The sequence below is a fragment of the Rattus norvegicus genome, chromosome 5 (genome assembly GCF_036323735.1).
Source record: "Rattus norvegicus strain BN/NHsdMcwi chromosome 5, GRCr8, whole genome shotgun sequence".
In the NCBI taxonomy this organism is placed as follows: domain Eukaryota; kingdom Metazoa; phylum Chordata; class Mammalia; order Rodentia; family Muridae; genus Rattus; species Rattus norvegicus.
This window is the reverse complement of record NC_086023.1, coordinates 84,738,292-84,763,568: the sequence shown is the minus strand read 5'-3', so window position 1 is coordinate 84,763,568 and position 25,277 is coordinate 84,738,292. Positions and strand designations below refer to the sequence as shown.

Genomic DNA, 25,277 nt, shown 5'->3' with positions numbered 1-25,277 from the left:
AATAGTTGGATAACAGAAAAGAGATCTTTGTATGGGTTAGGGAGGAGGGGGAAAATGGTCATGGTGAAGACTCTGTAACAGGAGACCTGAGGGGAAAACAGCAGGTATGATGCCATAAGATGATTGGATTTCTTTGTAGCATTAATGAGAGCTTCATAGGTGTGAGACAGTTTCCTATGCATGGTCTCATTTAATTCCCATAATGACCCTGGGAAGTGGGGAATGCCTTGCCCATCTCACAAATGAGAAATCAAAAGGTCCAGTAGCTGCCATTAAGTGGCCTGAGTTGGTAGATACACAACAAAACTTGTGTTTAAGCAAAGGATTTCTTCCAAGTCCCTGGTTTGCCAACCATCCCAGGTGGTGTGAACAGAGAAGGTTTTGTAAAATGGAATAGATTATGGGAAAGGATGAAAGAAAGGAAGGAGAGGAAAAACTTTGCAAATGTATTTATACTGGTAAGCGGGAAATACAAAAGATGAATCAACAGGAAATCTTTCGGGGAGAACGCAAGGAGTTAAAGGCAAATGAAATTTTAGACCAGGGGAGTTTGAAATGGAGGTCTAGAGGTGCTAGGCATGAAGAAATTAAATGAGTGATGGTGTACAGCTAATTAAGCAAACAATAAAGTGTACAGGCATTGGAAGGAGAGAGGTGCTGTAGAGAAGGAACACAAGCACAAGCACAAGGGTTTAAAGATGGCGGGGACCATGCCAGCTGTGGTGAAGGAACCTCTAAGTCAGATAACATGAAAATGGAGGAGTCTGATACTTCTGTTTTCTGCTACTGGAAAAGTGTGGGGCTGAAGTTAACTTTCCCATCTTTCTTGAGTCTAGGAGCTCACATCTGTGACTGAATTGCAGATTAAGACGTCTGACTCCAGATGTTTCTGAGATCATGTATCAAAATAGTAATTAGAACTTATGGAGCACCTACCATATGTAAGGGAGAAGTTACCATCCTCCCTTGGTACACACTTATTGGTAATTTCTAAACCAGAGTGTGCCTGTTTGGAAACCCTCATTCTTTTCTTGTGGTCACTACAGATTCGACACTAAGTTGGTTCTGTGCTCAGTGGCAGACTTTTCCTGATTGCCTTCCCCTTTCTCTCTCTCTTCTCCTCCTCCTCAATAAATCTCCTCCATATCCCACCATAATCTTTGCCCTTTCAGACTTCAGTTTCTACATTCCTGTTTTCTCAGACAGATGTCTGAGTTGCGAGCAACAGAAACTAATTCTGAATAATTTAAGCAGAAAGAGAATCCAAAATTCTGTGAGATTAGATCACACAGAATCACCAAATGAGTCCAGGGTCTGGCCTATGAATCCCTGAAGTGAAGAGCACAGATAAAAATCACAACATTGAACCGGCCTGGTGAGATATTACTGCAACAGTAATCATGCTATTCACCAGAAGGGGCAATTCACCAAGGATTGCCATTGGTTTTTACTGACATCAGGCTCCAAATAGTGAAAATGCTAACACAAGCAATAAACTCTAGATGTAATTGCCCCAAATGTTGACACTTTGGCCCCTAATGGATTCTGCATGATACCTCTTCCCCTCCCTGAATCAGGAAGAACTCAGGCTGATTCCTAAAGTCGGCATCTTGTCTTCAAGCCTTAACTGCAATCAAGGCTGATAAAGTATCTAGACAGTTAGCTTCTTCTTGATCTGCACCTCTGACTATGAAGCACTTTCTGATGCAGGAAAAAGATCCATTTCGAAGCTAAGTAGTTTCAGTAGAGCTTTAACCTGGGATATCCACTGGAGACCGCCAGTCTTTAAGGCTTAACTCCAATGCCACCACCTCTGGGAAGATTTCTCTGATTTTTCCATGTTGTAACCCCAATCACAAGACCTCACAGAGTTTCCCTTCCTGCCTGTTTGCCTGTGGAACCTGAGATATTTCTGCACAGGTATCTTCCCTGGACCTCCTTCATCTATCTTTTTTTTTTTCCTTTTTTAATTCTCTTAATGGCAGTAGTTATGTTTATCCATCATCACATCCACATACAGGGCTTGGTGGGGGATTTGTCGGTGAATGAATGAATGAAAGTGTTCGTCTCCTTTGACAGGCTTTTGTATCAGAGGTCCATGAAGGACTTCCACAGACTCTGCCTTACATAAGGGAGCCCTTTTTTTCCTAGTGTGCACTTCTATAAATGGACTATGTCAGCATATTTGAAGAAAGGGGCATAGAGAATCAGAAAGCCCCATGGCAGAGGATAGTGGCGGATTGTAAGGGTACAAAGGAGAGACTGAAGGAGGCGGGCGACATATCTGGAGGAGTAAAGGAACTGGAGCCCGCATCAGAGAGGCAGGAGACTATTTAAAACCAGAAGACTTGAAAGGCTAGATGTCATTCACTCCCACCCCTCCCCACATACACATACACACCTTGGGTTCACAGATAAGTAAGCAGAGATGGGAAAACATTTTTTTTTTTACAAACTCCATAATCCAAAAGGACTCAACCTTCAAGGTCATTGAGGACAATCCTATTTCATAAAATCAGGTAAGTTTAGAGGTTAAGAGTTTGAATCCAGGTTTTTAGCCAAGTGACCTTGGAAAGTTTCTTCACTTCCTCGACATCCTGATATCAGTTTTTTATCCCCCCAAAAATGGGAATACGGACACCAACCTCACAGAGTTATAATTACATATAAAGCTTACTTATGTACATATCTAAAACCTAGAGAAGTGCACAGACCTATATTTTCCCTGTATTTTTAGTTATTTGCCTTTATCCAAAGACTTTGAAACAGTTTTAAAAAATGGCAAAGGGAAAATGAAAGAGTAATGAGAAAGGCAAAAGGAAAGATGCACAGAGGGGCGAACTAGGGGGGAAAACAAACGAAAACCAACAAAATTGCCAACGGGAAGACTGCAGTAAGGAACAGACAGCCAAGCTCCACAGAGGAGGGAAATGGCTCAGAAATTATAGGGAAGAAGCTTTTGTAAGATTAAAGTCAACTCGGGAAAGAAAGAAATGAGTGCATAGATGAAAGACAGAACAGAAAGAGGCAAGAAGATGAAGAAAAGTCTTAGTGGGCAACGGAGAGTGTGCGGGTTCCCCTCTCACAGAGGTGATGCTTCTTCCCTTTGGGTTACAGGTCTGATGTATCTAGGTTAGAAACTGGAATCAGCCCAAGGCCACAGGGAGTTATATTCGAAGACCCAGATTTACAGTTAAACTTGAATCGAATCTCCAGGGAAGCGTGTGTGTGTGTGTGTGTGTGTGTGTGTGTGTGTGTGTGTGTGTGTGTGTGTGTGTGTGTGTGAATGAACAGCTTTTCCTGAGGGAACTGGGAAAAGACCCAGAAGCCTACGGAGCCAGGAAAGGTCTCTTCCTAGCACCCTTTTCAGGAATTTCTCACTGAGATTAGAAGCAGTCAAGTAGAGCGGCTCCTAGCTTAGAGCAGGGATCCGGAGTGTAAGTGCCTGTGTGGATTGCCTGACTTGAATGGAAGCAGCTAAGGGCCACAGTAGCCCTGCTGGAGTAAACTGATGGGGAGGGTATTGGGGAGCAAGTTCAAAGCTTCTGTGTTCACCAGCCTTCAAGGCAACAAGCTGGACCTGGAGAGAGAAGTGAGGGGCAGTCCTCCTAGTAGTGAGATTTCAGACAAGTGGTTGGGGAGGCTTTCTTGATGCCTTTGGGAACTTATTTCAGAAGACAGGACAGGGTAGAAGATGGAAGGGACTTACTCTTGAGATTGATGCGGGGAAGAGAAAGTTGGCTTGGCTATCCAGAGGAGCACTCAACACGCAGGAAGGCCTGGCTTTGGACAAGGCTTTGCTAGGGTCTACGCTTCCTTGGGAACACTGGCGCTTGAACCAAGGGTGGAGTGAAGCTAAGGCAATTGATTTGACTCAAGAGAGATTAGAGGAGACACAAGAGGGGCCCCTAAGTGTAAAGAATTTTAGAGAAGGGTGTTGGAGCTGAAAACCCTGTGCAGGAGGCTTTAGGGGAATCCTGAGAAAGGGGAGGGAGCTATTGGGACCTGTACGAAGCCAGGCGGAGCCTCCGAAAAGCTCAGGGTCTGCCAGGGGAGCGGGCGAAGGGGGGGCCGGCGGCGGGGCGCGGGGAGGCGGCGCGGGGGGGCGGTCCAGGGCTGATCGGGAGGCGGAGCCCCGAGCTGGGGGCTGCTGGCTAGTGGCTCTCTAGGCTCCTTAGCTCGGGCGTCCTGGTTCGCTTCAGTGTCCGCTGTCTCCACCGCTGCTTCTTCTTCCTTCTTCTCTACCGTCACCACCGCCCGCAGCACCGCAGCCCCTCCCGCCATGGCTGCCGCCGGCGCCCGGCGCAGCCCGGGCCCCGGCTTGGGGCTTCGGGGGCGGCCGAGGCTCCGCTTCCACCCGGGGCCGCCGCCGCCACCGCCACTGCCGCTGCTGTTGCTGTTTCTGCTCTTGCTGCCGCCGCCGCCGTTGCTGGCCGGCGCCACCGCCGCCGCCGCCTCGCGGGAGCCCGACAGCCCATGCCGGCTCAAGACTGTCACGGTATCCACGCTGCCCGCTCTGCGGGAAAGCGACATCGGCTGGAGCGGTGCCCGCGCCGGGGCCGCGGCCGGGGCTGGGGCCGGGACCGGAGCCGGGGCCGGAGCTTCTGCTGCTGCCGCCGCTGCTGCCGCCGCGTCCCCGGGCTCCGCGGGTTCAGCCGGTACAGCCGCGGAGTCTCGTCTCCTGCTCTTTGTGCGTAACGAGCTCCCTGGGCGCATCGCGGTACAAGATGACCTGGACAACACCGAGCTGCCCTTCTTCACCCTGGGTAAGGGTAGGCACCGCACACGCGGAGTCCCAAGAAACCCAGAACCCATAAGTGATGCCGGACGGGTGGGGGCGCCCTGGGGATCCCCGCTCCAGGCTGCCCTGTTAGGGTTGGCAAAGGGCAGCCGAGGGGCCCTGAGGGCGCACAGGTGGTTGTAAAGGAGTGTGGGGCAGGAGGTTCTGGAGCGCGCGCTCTGGGAGCCCGGGGGCGTGCCAAGGATCCCGCAGCAGGGACCTGGCTCTCAGTTTTGCAATCCATTCTGTGAGCTCCGCCCCTTGCATCCCGGACGCTGGAGACCCCAAGTCGCTCTGTGTGCTCTAACCAGGGACTGGGCAAGGAAGACCCTTGTCCTGAAACCAGTTCACGGTCACGCCGCGCACAGCTCCTCTGGACAGCTCCAGTTGTCCGCCCCCTCTCTCTGATCTTGAGTTGTGGATTCTGCCCTTCCGGACCGGTTTTCTTAGGATCAATTCAGAGTGGCTACGTGAACAAGAAAAAGACCCAGTCCTCAAAAGCTTCCCTTCTCACCGGCTTGGTGATCTTGGCTAAGTCGTTTCCCCTCTGAGCTTCGGTTTTGACCTTCTGTAAATTGGGTCTGGAATCTACTGAGTTGATGTTTGGGGACTCAGGTTCTGAGCTCAAGATTTCCACTTTTAGATTCTCCCTCCATCCCTATATTCTTGTCACCTTCTCCTTTCCCCATTACTCCTAGTAGCGAGTAGGCTTGTTATCACTGTTCACTTACTGGGCTAATAATTATAAAGGCAAGAAAAAGGACAGAAGAGGAGACCGGTGGGGGTAGGGGGCTCAAATAGAAAAGTTAATCAGAAAGTTCGCCAGCAGCTTGCCGCCTGCTGATTCCCAGCGCGAATCCCGGAGGAGTCGGCCCTTCCGTGGAGCTGTGGGAAGCGCGGCTGATTTCCCACCCGGGTAATTGATAGCTTAATTATCTCAGAGAGCGTTTACAAAAATGTTGCTCCCCTTAGCTCTCCCGCGCTCGCTGCTCGCTCGCCCTCCCCACCCCTCTTGGGGACGCGGGGCCCGATTGGTTGTCGGAGTCAGGCCAAAAAAACAGTGCGGGAGAGGCGCCAAGGGCTCCCGTGAAAACGCTTCTTCAGAATCCATGTTTTTGGGGGTCGGGGGCATCTGAATCTTGTCCCAGTGTCGCGAAGTGGCGGGCTTCTGAGGCTGGCACAGTTAGGAGCCAGCCCAGAACCTCCGAGGTTAACTCTTCGCTTTCTGCAAAAGCCTTGCAGAGTAATGGAATAGATTTCACTATTCTGGGAATTCTGGTGCTTTTCGTATTTTCTAATACCTCCCTCCTTTCCCTTTCGTTTTGGCTCTCCTTTACGCATTCTAGCCAGCAGCCAAGCCAACCACTAGGTTTGAGGGCACTGTGCTTTTCTGACTGTTACTGGAGTGTGCTGAGCTTTCTGGAGGAGGCAAAGCAGGAGAACTACTGGTGGGTGCCCAGGGAACTTCCTGTGGCAGTGTATCTGGAGTGCAGCACAATTTCTCTCTCTCTCTCTCTCTCTCTCTCTCTCTCTCTCTCTCTCTCTCTCTCTCTCCCTCTCCCTCTCCCTCTCCCTCTCTCCCTCCCTCCCTCCCTCCCTCCCTCCCCTTGAAAATTACGCATAGACGCATGCACACAAGTTCACAGTCGTCTTTCTTATGTGCACCCATGCTGTTCATATCCAAGTCAAAGGATACATAAGGATCTAGGTAGTGTTCTGGAGGGCACCAAGCTCCCTCAGGTTCAACATTAACTCGCATTGGTGGAGTGCATGTAGTTGTGCTTTCTTCCAATACACAAAAGCGATCCTCACCTATTTCAATAGGGCCCCTTTCCCTCCATTCTGATATATCTCCCTTTGAGATATTATGAGATGCCAGGAGTGGAGAGTCTTCTAAATATCTATCCAAGTGAGGGAGGAATGCCGGCCTGTGAGTAGTGCCTGCACTGTCAAAACTCCAGAGCATTCAGTTTATCGAATGTGTGTATAAGGGCCAGTTAGCTATAGAAGTTCCCCAAAATTCTTGGAGCCAGCAGTTTGTGCCATTTTAAACATTGGCTTTCAAGAGAATGGGTGCCTCAGTAGGAGTCAGCAGAATCCTGAACTGGAAGTTTTGAGCCTTTCAGAATAAGCTTGAGAGTCTCTGATACCGTCCATTTGGAAACTTCCCCTGATGCACAGCTGCCAGGAGCTGGGTGACTGGTGACTTTCTGCCCCACCCCCCGAATGACCCGATACTTGCCTTTTGGCTGTACTAAGCATTTTTGGACCCACACAGAGAATTAGGTTCCACCTCCACCCCTCTTTCCACCCCAGAGTCCTGCATTGGCAGCTCAAGAGCTCCCGACAGGGATTTGGCTAGCGAGGTACTCAGCAGATGGCAGGGTATAGCAGGAGCTGTGTAGGGAGACGTGGGCTTTTTATTTGTGTTGGTCTTAGACTGTTTGCATGTAAACATGGAGTGCACAATGAGCTTGTAGAGGGCCAGGCTGGCTGGCAATGAGGGCTGGTGGTAGCACCAGGAGGGGGTGGGCAGTGTGGGCTATTTATGCTCACCTCTAACCAAGCTTCTGAGGCAGCCCCAGTGCACCTCTGGACCTTTATTCCTGCTGTCTAGCATTTGTTTCTGAACCTTTAGGCTAGATTTTTTGCCACAACTTTGTCCTTTTAGGAAGGGGTGACAGCTGTGTGTACAAAATTGGGACTCAAATCCTGCCACTAGTGGGGAGTGTGGAGCCACCACTAGGGGATGATGCCGTCTAGAAAAGCCTTCCCTGCCATTACTTGGGTCCTGGACTCAGAGTTGCTAATTGTATTAACGGTTGCAAAAGTACAAAAACTTAGTTAGGGACTCTTAGTATAACTCTCTGCACACATTTTCTAGCATCCTCATTCACTAAAGTCATCTTATTCCAGTCTGGTTTCTTCTTCTTAGACTTATTAGCTTTGCTATTGACGATTCTTGAGGGATGGAACTCTTTTTCTTTGGATGCCTTCCTTTTTGTATCTACACCCTCCCATTAAATCAAACTGCATTCTATAGAAGGGCGTTCATTTTAGATGTGAAAATTCTCCTAAGTTTCAATGTCTGGGCCTCTTACTTTGAATCTGATTATGTCAATGGCATTGACAAAGTAAAATGTCCCTAAAAGTGATCAAGGAATAGCAAGTAGTTATTGAATCTTTAATGTCCTGCTGAGAATTTTATTCTTGCCATGTATTATTAACTCACACAAAATAATATGGGGAACGAACTACTGTAATCCCATTTGATAGATGAGGATGCATTCTTAGAGGTTCCAGTAGAAAGTGGAACTGTAAGTAAGTGTAGAACTGGAACTGGGATCCTAATCTTTTGAATCTTTATATTCTTGGCAATTGTCAAGCTGGCATTCTGAACAAAATGTGCTATTTATATTGGGCAAGGTATTGGATAGAGAGACAGTCTAGGCATCAGCAAGATGAAAACCATCTCTGTAGGAATCACCACTCTGTCTGTGAGCCGAATAGGAGGGTTTGAAAGTGATACTTGAATTAAATAATTAAGTCCTGGGATTCCGGGCTGTCAATAGCATACTGCTCCCTGGTTCCTATGAATATGGAGATGATGTGACACCAGGGAAGAAAGACTTATCTATAGATTTGAGGAAATTTCTGGACACTTTCCATAGCAGAAAAAAATTGGGCTCATGTGCTCTGAAGATTGTAGAAGGAAATTTGAAGGGAATTTGAGTGTTAAAATGTAGCATGGGAACTTAGTGACAGGATCTAGTAATCTCTGCCATGTTCACTGTGACCTTGAATAGGTCATTTATCCCTCCAGAAATTCAATTCTTTGTGCTTTAATATGAGTGGGTAGATGAGACCTAAAATAATTCTTTAGTGTAAAGCTTCTATGAAGTTGAAGTGCTCTGACCTACTCTGCCACTTTGACTCACTCCTCGTGCTTCTCACTTTGTTTTCCATTGTTGGTAACATGGGGGTGTTGGTAAGGATAGAAGGGCTTCTGAGGTGAACCTGTGTTCACCCAGTCCTTGTCCACTGCCAGGCAACCCTGCAGTCTGCACCTGGATTTAACTTTCATGTCCATGGATAGGAAGATGTAATCCTTTCTTCTGTTCATGATAGTCAACAAGCCACACTGTTTACAACCTGTCCTGATTTAGCCAAAGGAGAAGAAAAAGTGGTAAATCTGAGTAAACATGATTTCTGTGTTAATTTATTCTACTGTGCAAAACTGACAGAACAATGCAATATATAGCCAGTAGGGATGTGAAGAAAGACACAGTCCTTGAGTCTATCTTTAAATACACCTACATAAGTATGTCTTATGCCAAATTCTATGGCTGGACCCCTGAAAGGATGTTCCTTGCAAAAAATTGGTCAGCTTAGGTAGAAGAGAAATATATGATATAAAATGATAAGGTGGTCAGTCCAATGATCAGTCTAGTGACAGTTTTTGGAAGTCTTCATAGAAATTGATACTCAAAGGTGGGTTAAAGGATTAGGCCCCTAACTGAGGGTGGTTGTGAGGAGAGAATTTAATCAGAGAACAGTTCACAGAGAGCTGAAGAAGTTTCCTTCAAATGTCACCAGTTCACAATGAGGAATCTGTGCTTTTGTGGGAAGTCTTATTTTAAAAATCTCTGAAAGGCAAAGATAGAAAGTAGACCAAGGCTGGGGGGAGCTGTCCAGCAGCTCATGTGCTGACCCCAAGGTTATAGTACAAACATGCTGGAAGATGATGAGGTCACTGTTCACAGAGAACTAGCAGCTTTTGTTCAAACATTAGAAAGCGGACATTTGGCCATAGAGACTATGTGTCTGTTTTCACGTTTCTGGTTTGATTCTAAAGATCCATACCCTTTATTTGGAAGGAGGAACAGTGGTTACAAGTAAGCTATGTCTCAAGAAGAGAATCCTGACTCCAGAATATTTGGTAATATCAATTCTATTGTTCAGTTGGGAGAGATTCTGGTAGAGAAAAGGGGGTGGGGCTATCTCAAAATAATGCTATGTTTCAAGCAATGTGTGTGCTAGATCTGTAATTAAGTGATATGTTTAGGTAACAATCAAATATCAGTGGCCATCCTTCTGTGATGGGGGATAATTGTAACCAGTTTTTGTAGGCTGCAGTAGAACAGCTGTGTTAACTGAGCTTTTGATTTGTATGTTTTATTTCTTTCCTTTTCTGCCCTTTTTTTCCTACACTCTACCCAACTTCTTTCCAGCTCAAAGCTAATGAAACCCATTTAACACTCTAAGGCAAAGAGAAATTCATTGTCTGCTATCAGAGAGTCCCATGAAACAGAGAAGGGAATGGGGTAGGGAGAATGGAAGGTCCCTTTTCTCTTCAGTCCACGTCATCTAGATTTGATGTCTGAGGTGCTGTATGTGTGTGCATTGTGGGTGGTGGTGGTGGTGGTGGTGGTGATGGTAGTGGTGTTGGTCATGATGGTGGTAACAGTAATGAAATAGCAGACCTGTGTTGGCTTTAGTGTGACCCAGAGCTTAATTGTGGTAGAAATGGTGACTAGGCTTCTTGAAAAATCTTCTCATCCCCTTGTTTAATGTACCACTGGTCTTATCTGATTTCAGAGGACATGGACATGTGTTCTGAGAGAAGGAGGCCTGGAAACTGGCAGTGACCTCTTAAGTGATGTCCTGCAACTGTTATCTTGTTGTCTCCTTTGATTACAAACTCTCAGAATGCATTGAGTCCACTGTTTCGATGTTATGTAGCAAGACTCGGGCCTGGACAAAGGAACGAACGAGTTAAATCCAAAGATCCTTGCTTACCCCAGAGCTCTTAAATTTCACATTCTGCCTCATAATGCTAGACCTCTTAAGGTTAGAGGACTAACTTTGATACATCTCAGTGAATGCAGTGTTGTTGATCATCATAAAGTATACTGGTCTCTTCTCCTTTTCTGTCATAAAAGTAAATAAATATAACCCTCAAGGGGAAAAATATTCTTAGGGAAATTGGATTTGTTTTCTGTCCAAATATCCAGTTGGCTGGTTCCAATCTTTCCAAAACAGTCCTGTCAGTTGGTGAATTTTTGTCCTGGGTAAAGAAAAGGGAATTTTTCTTTAGAGGGTGGTCAGGAGAGGCCTGCTCTTCTCTGAAAAGGGGATGGTCATATTTGTAGTTGGGTTTCAGCAGGCACACAGGCTTAGTTTGCTGTGCTGGCACTTCCCTTAGTTCTCTTCCTGACCAGCTAGTGGCAACAGAAGATTAACTATAGTAAGAACTGGTTTTCCCTTCCCTACAACAGAGCAAACAGTTTTCTGCCCCACGAGGAAGCAGACAGCAGTGCTTGGCAGGGCTTGCTCTGCCTGCCACTACATGCTGTCTGCTTTCAACTGCTTTTTTTCTACTGTAGGCAGTTATTTTGGACAGCAACCTCCAGAAAGATTTCTCTTTAGAATGGAAAAAGGATAAGCATTGTCCACAGAAATGCTACGTTCAAGACTGAGAAATCTGAAGTTTCACCTCTCCATGCTAGAATGTATATTCAACTAAGTCTGTAAGTTGAGATTGGGGAGGACATTATACACGTATAAGATTTTAATGAGCAGAGGGAAGAACTTTCTCTGTTCCCTTGGTAAGGAGCATTTTGGGCACAGCAACACATCGCTGTGCTGCAATTCCAGTACACAACTCACTTGTTTGCCCCTACAAGTCTTTTCTCCGTAGTCTCTTATATCCACTTGATTTTATAACCCTTCCAAATATAAGGGGTCTTTCCACCTGGCATTTTGTTCTTACTCTTAGACCATAGTTCCCATTCAATCTATAAATGCCTAACCACCACCCTTAGAAAATCCCTTCTCACCTTTCATTGTAAGACTGAATTCTAATGCCAAATTTTCAATGAAGCCTTTCCTGATCTCTTTGCCTCAGCATTGACCATTCCCTGTCAATATAAACAACAACATGACAACAGTAAGTCCTTGGAAAGTTATCAAGCACTTTGACATGCCTGACTTCCCTGGGATCATGGGATATGTATGAGTCAATTACATGGACCACTGCATTCAGGAGACTTATCTTCCATGTTTGTATATGATTATGTACCTGTGTTCAAAGACAACAAAGTTATATGTGAAAAGTAAATTCTAAAGTATATGAATGATACAAGTTCTATACAGAGTAAACAAATAAAAGAAGAAAAAAGCATTCAGTATTCTGAGATGAGGGACTTAGTTTTCATATAAAATATCATAGAGTGAGTAGTTTATTAAAAATGTGAGATTGGAGTAAATGCTTAGGAGAAATGAATTATCTCCCGAAAAATCTAAGAAGGAATATTGTAAGCAGAGAGTAAGTAGTCCCTGAAAGACCCAATTCAAGATCACACCTGGGTAATTCAACACACATCCTGGGATATTCAATGAAGTTGAAATGAGATGGGCAAGGTGGTAGTCAGGAGCCAAATCACACATGACCTGGCAAGGAACTGGACATTTAGGAAGATAACATGTTTAACAAGTTCTGAGATATTAAGTGTCAGAAGAAGAAAACAAGTCAATGGCATGGCAGATATCAGATCCTATATGTACTGACTTCTTAATCCAATGTGTCATCCTCCTTCTTTAGGGAAGGGCAATCACCAGGCAGTCAAGGATGAAAGAATTAAAAATCTAATAGTGTCAAGTAACTAACCTTATCCTAGAAATTGTGACCATCTACTGTCAATAACTATGCTCCATGTAACACTGGCTGTCTGCTACTGTTTTAAGTGTTTCGCAGTGTTGAATGACAAATGTGGTTTGTGTGTGATCCAAGCAAGCATAGACCTCAGAGAAGCTAAGAAACACACTCAAGACTGTATAGCAATTATAAACCTATAAACCCAGTTCTGCCTGGTTCTTTGGTTTCTGCATTTTCTCTGCCTTGCTGGCTGCACAAATCAGGGGAACTGTGAAATTTTGGTCTCTTTGTCCACCATATTTTACTTCTTGTTACTTCTCACTACTACTCATTACCAAGAAGTTTCAGCATATAGGAGTTGTTGTATGAGTGTCTTTACAGGTCCAGGGGAACTAAGCACCTAGTTTCTGTCCTACAGGTAGCTGAATTAGCATCTCCATAGGAAACACCATCTCTCTGTCTCTCTCCCTCTCCCTCCCCCCCCCCCCCCCGTCTGTGTGTGTGTGAGGGGGGGGAGGGAGGAAAAGAGAGAGAGAGAGAGAGAGAGAGAGAGAGAGAGAGAGAGAGAGAGAGCCCAGTACTTTTTTTGCATTGAGCATTGAGCCTTGTTTCATATTCTCTGGATGTTCCTGCCATCAATAAACTTGATTGAATTGCAAACTCCATTTCTTTTGTGTCTCCTGAGGTACCTCCCTCCTTTCTTCTCTTCTCTTCTTTCTTACAGTCTTCCTTTTTCCCTCATCCTCCAAGCCTTTCCATTCTCCCATTTATTGGGAATGTCCCACTTTTATGCTATGTACAGCCTTATAGAAAACTTTTGACTTTGTCATTGCAGGAATTTATAGAAGTTTGATGTTCTCTTTCTAGCAATGGTGAGTATGTCTGGTATTTGAGGTACATAGTTGACTTTTATCTGGTTACACTTTCTTGTCATTCCTCTGTTCAACTCTGATTTCAAACTTTGTTTAATTCTTGTGCTTTTTAGCAGTATTATGCAATTTTTTCTATTTTCTACCTTGAAAGTTGGATGCCTGTGGGATTTTAGGCACAAAATATCACATATTAGACTGCTATAAACATCAAATAATATGTGCTCTTCTAGAATATCAGAATGAGATAATATGCCTTTTTTGAGTTCCAGGCAAATAGATCCTTCATTGAATTAGCAAAGAGATATTCATGTTCCAATAACCTTTATGGAATCCAGTGTATCTCTGACGGAAGAGCAGTGAGCTGAAGTGAAACATGTACCCATTTTGGTACATTTTGTATCTAAAACCTGATACAAAATCTCCAAGGCACTCATATCTAAGCTAGGACTTATATCTGCCATCTCTATAAGTCAGTCTCTGCTTACTTATCAATAAAGTGAATGGAATACAGCAATCATGTGTGTGGGTTTGTTTGCTGTTTTGTTTTGGTGAACTCTCCATAAGCTAACCATTAGTCTGGACCCAGAACTGTGTACAAGTTTTACTTACATTAAGTCTTAGGATTCTAAAGAGACCCCGAGTGCCCAGCATAGCCCAGCATGTTTCATGCTTCTTTGCCACCTGGGATCTTTATTGTTTTGTTTTGATTTGATTTGTGGTGAGGAGAGGAGGTAGAGGTATGAATAAATTGTGAATGTAGACTCCTGTTATTCCCTCCTCTTTCGATGTCTGGATTCACTGCCTATGCCTCTCCTCTCCCTCCCTCTTCCTCTGTCAGTAAGGCACAAAAGAATGAAACTGGCCATTGATCTCTGCCAGCTATGGGGAGGTGGGGGCAAGAGGGAATTCTGGGGTTGTCTGAGGACACTTTAGGCAGAGAAGCACGGAGACAGTGAGTCTAAGGCTGGTGAATGTTGGTGTAGTAGGAGGGGGATATTTCTCTGCCTTCTGGTGGTGGCTGGCTGACAGAGCCTTACTCTCAGGCACACAAGGAAGTCACAAGTGGCTTTGCAAGCAGCTGAGAAGAAAGGAACATTTCCATTAGCAGAATCAGCAGGAAAGAGATTTCCAGTCACAGTAATAGCTGCATTTGGGGGAATCATTTCAGTGGTGCTTGTGGGTGGAGGAAGGAAGGGGGTGGGATGTCAAGGAAAGGCATAGGATATGTCTGCTTTCCTTGATGGCTAAGTGAAAGCCAGGTGTCAAAGGGAAAGTATCTATCCAGTAGCACTGATCCTTTGACCAGTTCAGGGCTTCCTGATGCCTTCCATATGGACAGCACTCCATCTAGGCATCCTGAGGAGAGGCTGCCTGCCTAATGTATGCTGTCTGTGTTCCAATTACCTGGACTTCTCCTCTTAAGGCTTTCACAGTCTGCAGCAGCCTCCCAAGATCCCAAGATTTGTATAGAGAAAAGGATCATTTAACTTAAGCTTTTTGTGTGTATGTGTGCATGTATGTGAGGTTAGCATCGCGTGTGAGTTACAGTGCAACCCGAGTTTCAAGGAAAGAATTGCTGGGGCAAGAGGGTCAAGTCAGCACAAGGTACTGATATGACATGTCCAACGGAGGGATTCCTGAGATGCCCTGGCTTGTGCATGACTTCAGCTGACCTTCTGATATTCCTTGTCTCACCTGAGGCCATATCCTCGCTGATGATGTAAACATGGCTGAATTATTGACCTTAGAGTGGAAGTGCCACTCCCTCTTCTCCTAGAACACACTTTATCACTATTGCTTCTTTAGAGATACCTTGTTTCTTTCTCTTTCCTTGCACTTAGAAAGATTTATTCCCCCTGGGATGCTTATACCTACCTGGTATGATTGCTACATGTGGCAATAACAATACAAAGTGTTGAAGTAAGCTTGAGTTAGATGAAGGATGGGTGAATATTCATTTCCTATTAACAAGTCACAGGCAGTATTTGGAACATATCAATGGTAATATTCTCTCAGTAGTTACCTAAAACCTAAATAGGAGTAGGCAGAATACATCTTATTCAGAAACCTTAAAGCTCGGTGTTTTTATTCTTGTAGGAGAACACAGTGGTACTATGGGATTTGGTCTCTAAACTCACTTAATCTGGACCTCCCCATCTCATGATACCAGTAATCTAAACTAAGGAATCACCTCACCTCTCTTTCCTTGACTCGTGTTTTTTAAACAGCTAATCCTCTAGAAAATTTTACTTGTAAAATGACTTTGGATAATTCATCTCTCATATTTGCCAATGCTGTCACCTATGTTCAAACCACACCCACCCCAACATTAGTCTCCCCGCTGGTCTTCTGATACTTTCTCTTTCTTTTGTCATTGGAACCCATGGCTCACGGGCCAATTGAGTTGCTTTACTTGAATTTGAATAGCCTATAATCTGATTAACTCGTCAGAAATAAGGTTGAAAATCAGAAACAAACCAACATGTACTGACATGACAGTGATATGGGACTGTGATTCCTGTGACCATAAAACTGAATGTGCTGGGACAGAGCCACACCGATTTGTTTCTGTGTAGTATGTGGCCATTATTGCTCTTTGGCTGGCTGGTAAAGCTGAAAATATTTACTAATTGTTCTTTATGTAAAAGGCTGGCCACCCCCTGCTGCAAAGTAGCCAGAGAAATCTTTTCCAGGAAGCAAATTGCTTCTTGCTACTTCCTTGTTTAAAGCCTCCAATTACTCTTAAGATAAAAATCCTAATTCCCTTTCATGGTCCACAAAATCTTAAATAATTTGCCTTCTTCCTAGTTCAACATCTACCATTTTTTCTTTAGCTCACAAAACTCAATTATTACCTTCTTTAAGATCTTCTCCCTAGCCAAAGTATTCATTTCCTTCTCTGTACTTTCTATACCATAAAAAATCTTGACTCAGCAATTTCCAGAGGTAAGGAGGATTTTGTGTGCCCTTTTGCTTTGGGAGACTTGAAATTCAGGACAGTATGTATATGTGTGCTGACTGAAATGTACAGGAATGGGGTAAAGTTTCTGCATACCAGGAAGCCCTGTGGATAAAGCTCTCATAAAAACCAGTGGGTGGGTGATGAGGTCATGTGCAGTTAGTCTTGAGTTGATACCCATTCTGCTTGATGTTACTATAAAGCCTCACTTCATTTCTGGGCTCTCTCTCTCTCTTTAATGTGATGTGATTGAATGAAATCATCTGTGAAGCTCTTCTCGGCTATAGGCTTCTGCAGGAGCCCTGGAGGGAGAGGGTTCCCTCTGAGAGCTGCTGAGGCTATAACTGTATCCTGCTGAAACCTTAGTCCTTTCTCACTTCGCTTCCTTTATGGGGCCTCTAAGATCAAACCCTAAGCTCTGAGCCCAGGTGTGACTGGAGTTTTCAAGTCCACTCTCACTAATTTGTGGGAAAACCTTCTTCAGTTTTGTTCCTTTTAGCTTCCTCTAGGGAGGGAGACTGGAGAAGCTGACCACTCAAGGTACCCAATTACTTGTCTGCCAATACTGGGCCTCCTACTGTCTCTCCCCCTCACCTTCTCTCTTCTTTTTGTTCTCTTGGCCTCTTTAAAACATCTCTCCAAACTCCAAAGGCGTCTAGAGAGTGGCTCCCCATTCACCTCCTTCCTTGCTTCCAGAGGGCGAACAGAAGGTCTCTCTGGCTCTCAGAAGGAGGACAGAAAGCAGGATTATGGGAGGGGAGGGAGGAGAGTGATCTGGTGAGTAGTGTGGGAGCCTGTGTCTTTGCAATGGCTGAAATAAGGATTAGAAGGTAGAGCAGGTTCTGCAAGTCTGAGAAGTGCACACTCTGACTGCAGAACACAACCCTGGTTCTGCTTCTGCATTTGCTCTGTGATTTCAAATAAATGACAGTCCCTATTTGGGTCTCAGCCAGGATTAAGCAAATGTCAAGAGGCTTCTCCAGGGAGTTGAGGAGGATTGGGCCACACAGGATATTTTGTCGGGAGAAATTTTTCAGGCTGCTCCACTGCTAGAATTTCAGGGGCCTGGGGTGATGTCCAATATGCAGTTGACAGTTCATAAATGTTTGCTGAGAGAAAGAATGAATGAATGATGAAAGAAGAATATGTGTGGGCGTACTGTCACTTTCCACTTCCAAATCCATGAGATACATTGCTAATCAATCACTTAGTCATGGCTCCAAGATTCCTTCTGGATGCAAGACTTCATCACTCACTACCAGTCAATTGATGTTAACATGTGTAGTAAATTTAATTCACATTCCCTCAACCAAACCGGCTTACCCAAGGACCTTGACCTCCTTGTCCAAAGCTTACTTTTTCAGACATTCATCAATTCAGATCCTGTCGTTGTCAGGGTTTCTATTGTTGTAATGAAACACTGTGACAAAGCAACTTGGGAAGGAAATGGTTAATTTGGCTTACTTTTCAGCTATACCTTCATCACCAAAAATAAGTTAGCTACATAGATAATTCAAGTACCCAGAGGCTGGGCCTGATTCAGGGGCCACAGAAAAGAGTTTCTTACCTCTCTTGCTGTGCATTGCTTGGTCAGTCTGTCTGCCTTCTTAAAGAACTCAGGAAAACCAGCAGGGAGTGGTCTTACCCACAGTGGGTTGGACACCCACATCAACCAATAATTTAAAATATTCCCTATAGGCTTCCCTATAACCCAATTTTTGGAACCATTTTCTAAATTTGGGTTTCCTCTTTTTAAATGACTATATCCTATGCCAAGTTGACTTAAAATTAGCTAGGACAAACCCTGTGCCTGGCTCCCTGGAGACTAGAAAATGTAGCCTATTGGGATAATCACATTTGTATGTTTTCATCTTCCAAACTGTTTTTCATGAGTATTTTCAGTATTCCTATATTACAAATGAAAAGGTGAGATAGGCATTCAAAGAGACCAGGTCTATTACATGTGGTCACATAATAAATAGTACTAGCTGCATTTACTTTGAAAAATAATCCTCATATGGATAGGACTCCAGAATAATGATATGGATAGAAGATAGAATTTTATAAGAATTAGGGACTGTTGAATACTCATCCCTAAATGGAACATCCATACCATCCCTTGTAAGTTCTAGAACCATTGTGGAGAATAGGGTGGGAATAATGTAAGAACCAGAGGATGCAGAAAACTGCTGTGAGGTACTGTGTTCTGGATATGGCATAGCCATTACACTAATTAAATCACAGAAATTGTGCCTACTTGCATAAGGCCAACCTCAAGGGTAGTTCCATCATCATTTAGCAAGGATGTGGGAATGGGTTCCCTTCTTGAGGAACCTAGGCAATTAATGGTTACCAAGGGAAAGAGAATCATTTTCTTCAGTGGTGTAGTTATCCACGTTTCTTCACTGTTAAGTTATCCATGCTCTAGTAAATAACTACCGTTCATGCTCACGGGAGTAACAAAAATTAAATTGGATAACTCAACAAAACCAAATCCAATTAAGCTGACTTAGCAAAAGGAGAAGGGCTTGATAGGAGGAAGAGGAAGATCAGTGAGAGCTCCATGGTAGTAATAGAGGGTAATTAGGAGGTAAAATAGACAATGCAATCCTATAAATATCAAATTCTAAATTAATTTATTAAATTAAAAAGGGCATAATTACTGTTATAGAAAATATAGTCAATGCTACCTAAATTCATATCTTTTGCAGCAAGAAATAATTACCAGATATGGATGCTCTTCTAAAATTCATATTTGTCCACTTTCCAATATTTCTTCTACTACTTATATTGTATACACAATATGTTTTATTTTAAAACATTCATATCTCATAATTACTGCCTTTACATAGAGTATGTCCCTGATTCTTAGTTTTTCTTTCACTTCCCTAAGAAACAGCTCTTAAGTGCATCGTATATTCATTCAGTATAGACAACCTAATTTTCAAGGGGTACTGGTTATGAGTTTGACAGGAGCAAGACTCATCTAGGAAGAGGAAATATCAACCTAGCAATTGCTTCCTTCAGTCTGGCCTGTACAAAAGTCTGCAGGGCACTTTTTTTTTTGATTAATGATTAATGTGGGAGGGCCCAGTCCACTCTGAGTAGTACTATACCCAGGCAGGTGCTCCTGGGTTATACAAGAGAGGTAGCTCAGCAAGCCATGGCCAGCAAGCCAACAGTAGCACTTCTCCACAGCTTATGTTTCAGTTCTTGTCTCCAGGTTCCTGATTTGAGCTCTTAACATGGCTTTCTTCAGTTTCAGACTGTGACGTGGAATTAGAAGCCAAAGGAACTCTTTCTTCCCCAGGTTGCTGACGGCCTTGCTTGGTCTTTAGTCACAGCAATAGAAAATAAACTAGGGTACAAACGAATATGTTTCTCTTTCTTGCCAATTTAAATGCTACTATGATTCTACATCATTTCTCTTTAGTATTTGTAATTGTAGTAACTAGTGTTTATTGCATTTCTACTCTTTTTTTTTTCCAGGGCTGGGGACTGAACCCAGGACCTTGTGCTTCCTAGGCAAGCGCTCTACCACTGAGCCAAATCCCCAACCCCACATTTCTACTCTTAATTCTTAATTTTAACCCCAGAAATACAAGCATGTTGTACCTTTCATGTAATACAGGAATACTATAAAAAGGGAGCCGTTCCTTCAAGTCCATTCCCAAGAGGTGGCTACAGTGGGTAGTTTACTGGCATCCATTTAGAGCAAATAATTGCCTGAAGAACCATCTCTGTCTCTAATGCATCCACAAAGGAGGGGAGACTCATGCATGTTCGCTCACTCTGCAAAGTTCTTGCAGGCAGTTCCCGGAAAGGGAAGGACTCCTCTTTAGTTGGAAAGCAGCTTTTGAACTAGGTTTCATAAAAAATCAGAGGAGCATATTCTGCTCTGTGACTCCGTGAAAGAAATTCTCTCCTTTTATCTGTCTCTAACACCGGGATTCAAATTTCATTTGGGCCAAAGTTTCCATAGCTTAGAAATATACTTTGCAAGCACATCACTTCCCTGAAACCACAAAGGTGATACCCACTCTACATATGGCATATAAGAAAGATGGCAGCTAAGGATTCCAATGTGTTTTTAATAAAAAGGTTGCATGGCTAGAGAATGTTCATGGACAATCTTACATTTAATTGCATATGTAACCTTAACTTTAAAATTTAAAACAAGAAATACAAGCTTGCTGTAGAGTTCACAGAGTTCATGAATACTAGAACGAGTAAGTTTTTTCTCCAAGCTTCTATCTGAGAGGTAATTATAGTGAGTAGACTTCTGGTATCTCTTTGGAGCAGATATTTGCCTGAAGAACCATCTTTGATGTGACAATAAAAGAGAAGCAACTCATTCAATGACACTACACTTAGCTACCTTACAAGACTTTTCTGAACATGCCAAGGCACCAAAAACCATTTTCATATTTCCTTCATGTTTCAGTAAATTCTCACCTATTGTGTACACACACACACACACACACACACACACACACAAAACCACACACACACATACACACGTACAGACATTTCATATATATATTCATACATATATATATTCATACATATATAGAGAGAGACATGGATAAAGTATATTTATATACCCCATCAGCTAGCTTATTGTTATAAACAAATATCTGACAGAAGAAATTAAGAGAGGAGATGTTTAATTTGGTTCATGATTAAGAAGGTACACTCACCATAGCAGAGAAGACATGGTGACTGAAGTGTACCAGTCTGTGATACAGCTGATTTACATCACGATTGAGCAGAAAGCAGATAGTATTCACAAGAGAACTCTAACTCATAAGAAGTCTGACTCCATGAATAGCTTCCTCTGTCTAGTCTCACTTCTTAAAGGTCCCATGATTTCTCAAAAGAGTGCAACCAGCTGGGGAACAAGTTATCTAACACTTGAGACTGTTGGGGATGTGTGTGTGTGTGTGTGTGTGTGTGTGTGTGTGTTTACGTGTATGTGTGTGTGTATGGATATGTATATATGTGTGTACGTGTATGTATACATACAAAGTATACATAGATGTACAAATGGTTAAGAGACAGACAGAGCAAGGGGGATGTACTCTAAGAATATGATTCTCCTGTCTGGAGAATTAAAAAAAGAAACTGAACTTTGGGGAAAAAAACTGACAGAAAGGGAATGACTGTCAAGAGTTCCTAGAGAGCATTTGATTTATGATTGATAAAACCCTTCTTCTATTTCCTTAAACTTTTTACTTGAGTGGGAAGACAGACTATTTTAAGAAGACCTGTCTGGTTTAAGACTGAACTCTTGTTTCTGAGGCCATTTAGATTGGCAGTTAGAAAGTCTATTAAAGAAGAGAATCATAAAAAAATAATAGATGTACATTAAACATTTCATTTTAACGTGGAATACATAAACGAGAATGTATTTGCCAAGTTTGGGATGTAGACATTAGGTCTTGTTTTGAGTCTGGGTCATCTGATTGTAGTTTGGGCCCATCTTTTTGCATAAACCATGCTCATAATGCACCAAAGATGATCTCCAATCTCAGTTTCACTAAAAGAGACTGAGGACTTAGCTGCTTGCCAAGTCATTCTTTTAGAATTTTATGATTCCTTTCTAAATCTTTATAGTTGTCATGCCTGACCTAACTCACTGGCAGTATTTAAGTAACTTTGGCTTTTTTTTTAATACAGTAAAATCATCTCAGTCTCATAGAAACTACTTTCTTTGGATGCTCATAAATTTTTAATCTGGACTCTATTTCATTAAAATTTAAAGTCATAAGAAACACAATGAGCATAAATAGATTTGGGAAACAAACTGGTTCCCCAAGGAGAGTGTGTGTAGGGTGATGTAACTCAACTGGTGATAGAGTTCTTAGAGTACTGTAGATGGAGCCCCTCACTACTCCGGCCTCTCAAACTCTAAGAACTCGGGATGCTCTACTTGTACCTGCAAAATTTGACCTTGCAACTTGTGATAGTGATATTTATAAAGTATATGCCTGGAAATTGCACAACTGAGTTAAAAATAGCAAAAGAGAAACCTCGCAATGTTTTAAGTGGGTTTCTAATTTATGTTGGGCTTAATTCATAACTATCCTGAATGTAAGCAGCTGCAGGCTGAATGCACCTGCCAAGGACAATCCAGAAGCTAAGCCAACAGTTGGTGAAGGCAATGACAGAAGAAAGCTTTATGTGATCATTTGATTCTTAGAAATGTGATGTAGCAATCTTAGCCCCTTGATACTGGTTTCCTTCTAACTATGCTGCTAAGAAGAGAAAATAACACCTCAGCGATGAATCAGAAACATCATCTCTGGTATCTTGAGATTCATGAGCACCCATCCCACCAAATCTCAAACCCACATACTTTGGATTCCTAAGAAGTTGCTCTCTATCATCTTGAATTTGGGTGAATTTGAGGGATGCATCTTAATGCTTTCTTTGGCTTTTGAATGACAGAACAGTGATGAACAGACGGGATCCAAATTCATTACGGCCAGGGATTCCAGGATTCTCCCATGCTAATCTCTTGGCCGTGTAAACTGAGGCCAAGGCCGAAAGGAGACTTCCACCTTTCTGGACGATGGTGGAATGAGACTGCTTCTTATTACAGATATGAAATAGCAAACCTAGATTCTTTCATATCCAACAGATTTTGCTAAATCCTTACCTGTTGGGGAGAAGTGGGCAAATGATGCAGGGGCTGTGTGTGTGTGTGTGTGTGTGTGTGTGTGTGTGTGTGTGTGTGTGTGTGTTGTGTGTGTATACTGCCAAGGGTTCTCCTATTTTATGAGGTGCAGAGTATAGTTCAAAACTCATTTTGTGGATGTCTCGCTCCATAAAATCTCTTCTAGTAAAAATGGCTTAGAATTTGTTTTGATTTTTCCAGCATATGTTCTTTAAATACCTCTTCATATCATTTTTCTCTTTCTTTCTCTCTCCCTTCTCTCACCCTTTTCTCAAGGACCCTGTCCTAGGGTCTTCTGAGGAGACTCAGCCAGTGAAGGTAGTCTCCAGAGAAAGGAGCCTACAGAGTAAGTTAATGGGCTGGCAAATGATTGTGAACATGCTTGCCTTTCTTGGATGATTCCTGTGCAAGGATATTAGCTCAGGAAATGACTTCAGGGATCTGGCTTCTATAGTGGTAGTTATGCTTTTAGAAGCCATTCTTATTTGGGGCAAAGTAAAACTCTTTTATGGCCTTCGTAGTGCATCCTAATAGCAGCTACTTTGTTTTCCTGGCTTCCTCATGGTGCTCCTAATCGCTTCCAGTACTGCTCCAGTGCCTACTGTAAGAAGGTGTACTGGATGGTGCCTATAGAGTCATAGTTACAGGTTGTTTCTCCCTTGCTTTGAATCTCCAGTGGCTCCACATTGTCTATGGAATTAAGAGTCCATATTTTGGCATCCAAGCTCTCTACAAGGACCACATCTATAACTGTTCTTTCTCATAATTTTCTACCTATATTTCAGTCAAGGTTGACTTTTAACTATTCTGGGGAAATTAGCTCTCTTTTTCCAACTATATTTGGATGTCCTTGCCTACATAAATTTTAGCTTTGGAAGTTTATTGATGAAAATGTTCATTACTGGTCCCTTCCTCTCCTAATTAAGTTTTGCACATGCTTATTCAGGACACTTTATTTCATATCTGTTTCAAATCCCATCTCCTCTGCTGAAATATTGATGCTCATCTTTTATTTACTCCTCTATCTGTCAGAGTATAATACTATATAGACCTATAGTGACTGAAAAGAATGAGTTTTAGATTTTACTTAATTAATTAAAATCTTGGTAATAACGAGATGTGGTCAGTGGCTTTCCTACTGAAATACAGAGCAGAAACTTCAGTTGGGTAGCCCCATTCGCTCATGAGGTCCTCAAGGCTTTAGATGGAGTGTTGGGCTTTGGGTCTTGTTACCTTGACAACAAATCTTTTACTAAATACTTGTCCATAAATGTTGGTAGAACTGCCTTTTTTTGGACAAATGACTACATAACTCATAACTAGCAAAAGATCTAGTTTTAAATGCAAAACAATTAATTTTCAAACATACCGAGGTTTGTTAATAATAATACCACATCACAAGATTTCATTTGCAAAGTCTAGGATGTTTTCTAACCTGGAATACCTTATATTACTCCATTAATCCCACTCACCAGTAAGAATTCTAGGCCCCTGATGAGTTCTTTCTCAGTAGTTCCTTGCTTTCTACTCTTCTCCATCCCTGAAACCCAGCTCGCTGAAGCATCTGGGCCTTAAGACCAACAAGAGTTCTGGAAGCAAGAGGAGTGCAAATGAAGGTGTCTGACATGAACACACAGAGTTTCCATCAATGTTTTACTGAAGACTTATGAGTATTTCTGAGAGAGAGAGAGAGAGACGGGGGGGGGAGCACAAGCACTTGTAACCTCTCTCGCTGTGAATGGGGTCACATAGATGGAATGCACATGCTCTTAGCTCTTGTCATCTCACCTCTCTTCTCTCTCAGCTTCCTCTTCGTCCCCACTTTCTACATTTCTTCTTCTGTTTTCACTAGATTCCCTTTCTCCCTTTTTCCTAGTTCTTAATAAATTTGTTTCTTCTCTCTACTGTATCTCCCACTTTTCCTTTGTGTGTCCTTCTGTCCATCTGTTTTCTTCACATTTGCTCATGTCATTTAGTCCTCTGTCTATCATCTAGAATTCAAGCTTCTCCAATCTTTTACCCTTGACCAGGAGAGCTCATTGCTGCATGCTTGAATAAGTTCATGCTGTTTGGAGCCAGTCAACCTTCCCAGTAGAGAAGGTGGGTGAACCTTAGATGAGAGTGGCTGTGGCAGGGACTTACAGGGGTATCACGTCTTCCTTTTTGGTGAGAGGTCACTCCTAACTTCTTGGCTATTTCTACCGTCAAATGTATTTCCAGTTATACTGAATGAACTCTGGGACATTCACCCATAAACCTCACCTGGCTTTAGGACATAAAATCATTTTTGAAAGCAGCAGCTGGTAAAGAAGACCTGGGCGTTTAGTTCC

General features: G+C 43.1%; 1 protein-coding gene across 5 annotated transcripts in view; it reads left to right on the top strand.

Moving 5' to 3' along the window:
* The first annotated feature begins 4,129 nt into the window (after positions 1-4,129).
* The window catches only part of Astn2 (astrotactin 2), a 986,452-nt gene continuing 965,304 nt past the window's right edge, over positions 4,130-25,277 (top strand). For 3 of the 5 annotated variants that reach the window (XM_063287034.1, XM_017593112.3, XM_017593110.3), the window contains exon 1: positions 4,132-4,766. In XM_063287034.1, coding sequence (XP_063143104.1) covers positions 4,283-4,766 — 484 coding nt within the window. In that variant the 5' untranslated portion in view covers positions 4,132-4,282. Of the gene's footprint in view, positions 4,767-25,277 lie in introns of all 5 variants that reach the window. The other 2 variants (XM_017593109.3, NM_001271363.1) reach the window with 2 other exon arrangements.